Raw genomic sequence first — 6,267 nt, forward strand, 5'->3', positions numbered from 1 at the left:
ATGATGGATGGATGGATGGATGGATGATGTATGATGGATGGATGGATGGATGGATGGATGGATGATGTATGATGGATGGATGGATGGATGGATGGATGGATGGATGGATGATGTATGATGGATGGATGGATGGATGGATGGATGATGGATGGATGGATGGATGGATGGATGATGGATGGATTATGGATGATGGAGTTTTGTCATTTGCAGTAAAAATAAATGTATTGTTGTTTTCTTGTGGTGTTTATATTTGTTTATTTATAATATACATGTATTTGAGTTTGTTTCATCTCTGATGTTTTTTCCACCTCCTGTTTTCACTCTGTGATATATATTTATATAATAATCTGTAATAATATAATAATAATTCTAATGATCTGTTTATATGAAGTTTGAGAAGCCCCGCCTCTCACACAGTGACTGCTGGGCACCAGTGCCCCACGTGACCCGAACAGGAGGAAGCGGGTAAAGAGAATGGAAGGATGTTTCTGAAAGTTTCCCATCATGCCGCGGGTTCGTGACGTACACGCATGTGGCCACCAGGGGGAGACAAACACTTTGATTCATTACACTGGAACGTGTGAATGTTTTCTACTTCTGTTGTTTTTTATATATTTGTTTGTTTGTTTGTTTGTTTTCTTCACTCAATATGAATCTGTTAGACATTCCAAACAGGACGGATTTTGGACAAATTCAATATTTTTATCAATACTTATTACTTTATTTTAAAGGATTCACAAACAGAACTTTGCATAAATATATATATATATATAAATTCGGAAGAGCGTCGGAATATATCAAGAAAAACAGAACACTAAAAGACTAAACCTTTTTCTGTTATAAGACTAAATTTTTTTTTTTCCTCTCCTTTCAGCTGCTCCTTCTTCAGGGGTCACCACAGCGGATTATAACGTGCACAAAGAGTCTTGGCAATTGTTTTTACGCCAGATGTCCTTCCTGACACAACCACAGACCACCGAGCTACCACAGCCTCTGTGTGGAGCAGAGAGCTGCCATAAGACAGCCCGAGGGAGCAGATGGTGGGGGTTAAGTGCCTTGCTCAAGGGCCCAGAATAGGGCAAATAATGGTGGAGGCAGGTGGTGGCCTCCCACATTTTGATGTTGTCCGTACCAGGAGTTGAACCAGCAATCACAGGCCCACCTTCTCTAACCTCTACACCACCACTCCCACTTTACTCATTTAAGAGTAAATGATTATAAATAAAATTTAAACAGAAACACGATGAAAGCGTGAGCATCAAAACAAAAAACACTTCCTGGTTTTCTGTGGGATTTTATCATGAAAATCTCCATGAAAGCAAAGTTTTATACATTTTTAGACAAATAAACAAGTGAACTTTAATCAAATTGTTAATTCTGTGGGAAAAATAAATAAATTTGATCTGATTGAACGTTTATTAAAATTTGAATTATTATTTTTTTAAATATTTATGATTTCTATCTTCAGAAACTGAATGTTTGTCTGAACAAATCGAAGAAACGGAATCTGTTTTAAAATGATCTGTGCTCCAAATTTAATCTTTATTAATTTCAGGGTATTTAATTCATTTCGTTTCCCCAAAACTTCTTTTCACAAACATTTAAACAAGTTGAATAAGCATATGGCTTCTAAAAAAAAATCTGTTTATATTATTATTATTATATATTTATTTTTATTGTTGTTATTGTCAGTGGCCTCATTTAATAAAACATGTCAGTTTTCCACCAAAGCAAATTAAACTCAAATTTTATTTAAATGTTTATAAAGAAGATTAAAAACTGTTCCTAAATAAAAATAATTCGGTGCTTGTTTTGTTTCTTTATTCTAATTTATTTTACATTATGATGAAATTTCCTCACACCTTAATGTTTTTTTTTTTTATTTGTTTCGTTCAGATTTCTGTGTTTTCTGTTGGATTATAAACAAAATCCACCTTTTAGAACCGAAATTAAAAAAAACGTTTTAATAAAAATTAATACTGAACTGAAGGGCTTAAGCTTTTACTTTGAAAGGCCGTGGTGCGTTCACTAACCGCAGAGTCCGTTTCTTTAGGTAAATATTAATCTTGTCGGGTCAGAGTTCATCGGTAATCACCTGCGTCACCTGTTGCAGGTGAGTCATTCGAGCTGACCAATCAGAGCGCAGCATCCGCTCCAGGAAACCGAGTCCGGCTCCCACAGCGGCAGACCCGACCAGAACCAGCAGGGAGTCGGACCAGAACCAGCAGGGAGTCGAACCAGAACCAGCAGGGAGTCGGACCAGAACCAGCAGGGAGTCGGACCAAAACCAGCAGGGAGTCGAACCAGAACCAGCAGGGAGTCGAACCCCAGAAACGGCTTCAGGTTTCCAGCGATGGTTTGCGGAGGATTCTTCTGCGCCAAAAACGCGCTTTCTGCGCTCAACATCCTGTACGTGGTGAGTTGATGTGAGGAGGCACGAGGAGGAGTCCTGCTTTTATTTTAGATGAAGAACTTTCTAGCAGGAGCTGCACGTGAGTGTCAGTCTGCCCATCCTTCATAAAACACCTTCAACTAATGAGCTGCTGATCACAATGAAGGGCCGCTCTGTCCCACAGCGCGCGTGCACGCCGCGACAGCACCGTGCACGGGAGCTGCTGCTAATCACCATGATGATGATGATGATGATGGAAGAAGAAAAGTCTGATCAGTTCCAGAAAACTGGCAGCAACTGTTTGTACAGGCGGCCATTTTGTGTCACCAGGACTAGTTTGTGTTTTTACTCATCACTGGAGGACTGCTGACCAAGTTAACCATTAAACATGTAAACCTTTAACCAGTCAGCACAAACCATCTCCACTACAAAGTAGCCAACTAGTTGACCAGTATAACGCGTTAACTAGTTGGCCAGTATAACGCGTTAACTAGTTGACCAGTATAACGCGTTAACTAGTTGACCAGTATAACGCGTTAACTAGTAAAGCCAGTCACACTTTACTAGTTGCGCTGAGTTCAGACACACTAGTTGACAAGTAAAAACAAAAACGTGCCAACTAGTTGAGTGGAAAATATTTTGGTTTACTAGTTTCACTGTTTACATTGTATTCATTAGTTAAATAACTCGACAACTAGTGAGCATTTTAGAATCTTCTTTTTGACTAGTTAGATTACGACTAGTTAACTTGTATGACAGTTAACTTTGGTCCAGTGATTTACTCGTTTAAATAAACAAACTAGTTGGGACTTGGAGCAGAAAATGGCCGACTAGTAGAGTAGTAAATATTTTAGTTAACTAGTTTCACTGTTAACTTTGCATCAGTTAACTAGTCCACGCACACAATAACTCAACTAGTGAGCATTGTATAATCTTATTTTTCACTAGTTGGATCACGATGACTAGTTAACTCTACTCAGTTAACTAAACTAGTTGGGATAGAAAATGGTCGACTATTTGAGTGGTAAATATTTTAGTTAACTAGTTCCACTGTTAACTTTGCATCAGTTAACTAGTCCACACACACAATAACTCAACAACTAGTGAGCATTGTATAATCTTATTTTTCACTAGTTGGATCATGATGACTAGTTAACTCTACTCGGTTAACTTGTTTGGTCCAGTGATTTACTTCTTTGTTTAAATAAACTAGTTGGGACTTGGAGCAGAAAGTGGTTGACTAGTTGACTCGTGCTGGATAAAACCTGCTACCAGTTAGACTCGGTTGAACTAGTGTGACCAAATGCGCAACTAGTCCATGTAAAAGAGAGAATAAATGCACGCAGGGCTTGCCGTACAGAGGAAGTGTTCTGCAGATTCAGATCAACTTCCTGCTCCCAGCTGGAGTCAGAAGATCAAAGAAAAACTTTTTAACGTTAATTAATTTCAGAAGAAACGAGAAAATGTTTGGACTTTAAATGTTTTTAATGGTTTTTTTCTTCCTCTGGTGACAAATGTAACGTTTCTCCTCCCTGATCAGCGACAAGCAGACGTTTCCTGAGGACGCTGTCTTCCAGGACTTCCTGTCTTTGTCCTTCAGGACGTCCAGCAGCTGATCTTTGCCCACGTTTGGATTTTTAAAGTCACATTTTACAAATTGATTCAAATTCTATATTCAGGATGAAATATGTTTTTATTGTTTTGTTAAAATCCAAACGAGTTCTGGATGGAAGCAGACCTGGACCTTAATTTAAACTTCAACGTATTTAATTTGGTTTTGATTAATTTTGTTTATTCACTCGAAAACCAAATGTTTATTTTTGTTTTTTTTGTTGAGAAGCATTTTGTGACATTTGTCTTGAAAGATCAAGTTTTACGTCAAAATGTGTTTATGACCCAAAAAAAACGGAACAAGGTTCTCTAAAGATTTTAAAGGAACAAATCTCCAGAAACAGGAAGCAGAATAAGACTTTCAGAATAAAACGGGACCCTCAAACCTTCCAAACCAGAGAAGAACATTTCAAAGCAAAAGGAGAAAATGGAGGACGAGTTCTGACAGACATGTCTTTTTAATTTTAATGTTTAGTAGCGGCTTAAAAACTGTTCAAACACCAAAACAACCAAATTATTTGGGACAGGCTGTGATTATTAATTGAAGATTATGGGATGTTTGTTTGAGACTATGAGGAGGGAAACGTGCCAGAAGACAGAGGGAGAAGAGGAAAGTCAAGAATGTAGGATTGAGGGTTGCAACTCTAAATGTGGGGACAATGACAAGCAAAGGTAGAGAGCTGGCTGACATGATGCTGAGAAGGAAGGTAGATTTTCTGTGTCCAAAAGACCAAGTGGAAGGGCAGCAAGGCTCGCAGCATTGGAGCAGGGTTCAAACTGTTTTACCACGGTGTGGATAAAAAGAGAAATGGAGTAGGGGTGGTCCTGAAGGAGGAGTTGGCAAAGAATGTAGCAGAGGTGAAACGAGTGTCAGATAGGGTGATGTGCCTGAAGGTAGAACCAGAAGGTTTGATGCTAAATGTTGTCAGTGGTTATGCTCCACAGTTTGGATGTGATGTGGAGGAGAAATGTACATTTTGGAAAGATCTGGATGAAGTGATGGGGAGTATTCCCAGAGTGGTGATCAGAGCAGACCTGAATGGACATGTTGGTGAAGGAAACAGAGGTGATGAGGAAGTGATGGGGAGGTTTGGTGTCAAGGAAAGAAACCAGGAAGGACAGATGGTGGTGGATTTTGCCAAGAAAATGGAAATGGCTGTAGTCTACACTTATTTCCAAAAGAGGGAGGAACACAGAGTGACCTATAAGAGTGGAGGGAGGAGTACACAGGTCGACTACATTCTGTGTAGAAGAGGAAATCTGAGGGAGATTGGGGACTAAGGTTGATGAAGGGGAGCGTGGCCAGACGGCATCGGATGGTTGTGTGTAGAATGACTGTTGTTGTGAAAAAGAGTAGCAGATGAGGTGAGGCAGGAATCCCCGTGGACTATGATGTTTGCATATGACATTATCTGTGGTGAGAACAGGGAACAGGTGGAAGAGAACTTGGAGAGGTGGAGGTATGCACTTGAAAGAAGAGGATTGAAAGTCAGCCGTAGTAAGACGGAGTCCATGAGGGAGTGGATGGAGAAAAGATTCACGGGTGATTTGCGAAGAGTGTCAGCAAAGGTCAAAGGAAAAGTTTACAAGACAGTGGTGAGACCAGCTATGTTGTATGGTCTGGAGACGGAGACATGGACAAAAGGACAGGAGACAGAACTGGAAGTGGCAGAAATGAAGATGTTGAGGTTCTCCTTAGGAGAAACAAGGAAGGAGAAGATTAGAGCTCATCAGAGGTTCAGCACAGGTGGAACAACTGGAGATGAAGTTAGAGAGGACACACTGAGATGGATTGGACAGAGGAGGGACAGTGGGTCCAGGACAGAATCCCAGACCTGTCTCTGTCCAGATCCTCCTGGGGGACCTTGACATGTTCCAGGGAGGATTTATTAGCCCTGCAGAGAGTTCTGGTTCCAACCCGGGATCTCTTCTCTGTGGGACCTGCCATGAAAACATCCAAAGCAAGACGTCCTGATCTGATGAACCTCCTCAGCTGCCTCCTGTTGATAAGGAGGAGCAGCTCCTCTCACATTCAGACATCAGAACCTTCAGAACCAGAGGACGGACACTTTCAGCTCCAGAAGGTTTCAAACGACAGAAAACATCCAGGAGATTCTCCCAAGTCACAGTTTGAACTCGTTTTCATGTTTTTTACACCAGAAGTGCAAATCTCATCTCGTGGGCGGGACGAGTTCCTCTGGGTTCTGTAACCGCAGGACGGGTTCCTCTGGGTTCTGTAACTGCAGGACGAGTTCCTCTGGGTT

The 6,267-nt window shown here is 40.7% G+C and overlaps 1 protein-coding gene across 1 annotated transcript in view; it reads left to right on the plus strand.

Annotated features, from left to right (window-relative positions):
• The first annotated feature begins 2,163 nt into the window (after nucleotides 1-2,163).
• tspan13a (tetraspanin 13a) overlaps nucleotides 2,164-6,267 on the plus strand; it is a 5,486-nt gene continuing 1,382 nt past the window's right edge. The window contains exon 1 of the mRNA XM_037676731.1: nucleotides 2,164-2,416. Within this exon, the coding sequence (XP_037532659.1) occupies nucleotides 2,354-2,416 (63 nt within the window). The 5' untranslated portion in view covers nucleotides 2,164-2,353. The remainder of the gene's footprint in view (nucleotides 2,417-6,267) is intronic.

Source organism: Nematolebias whitei, chromosome 5, assembly GCF_014905685.2.
Source record: "Nematolebias whitei isolate Nwh7 chromosome 5, NemWhi1, whole genome shotgun sequence".
In the NCBI taxonomy this organism is placed as follows: domain Eukaryota; kingdom Metazoa; phylum Chordata; class Actinopteri; order Cyprinodontiformes; family Rivulidae; genus Nematolebias; species Nematolebias whitei.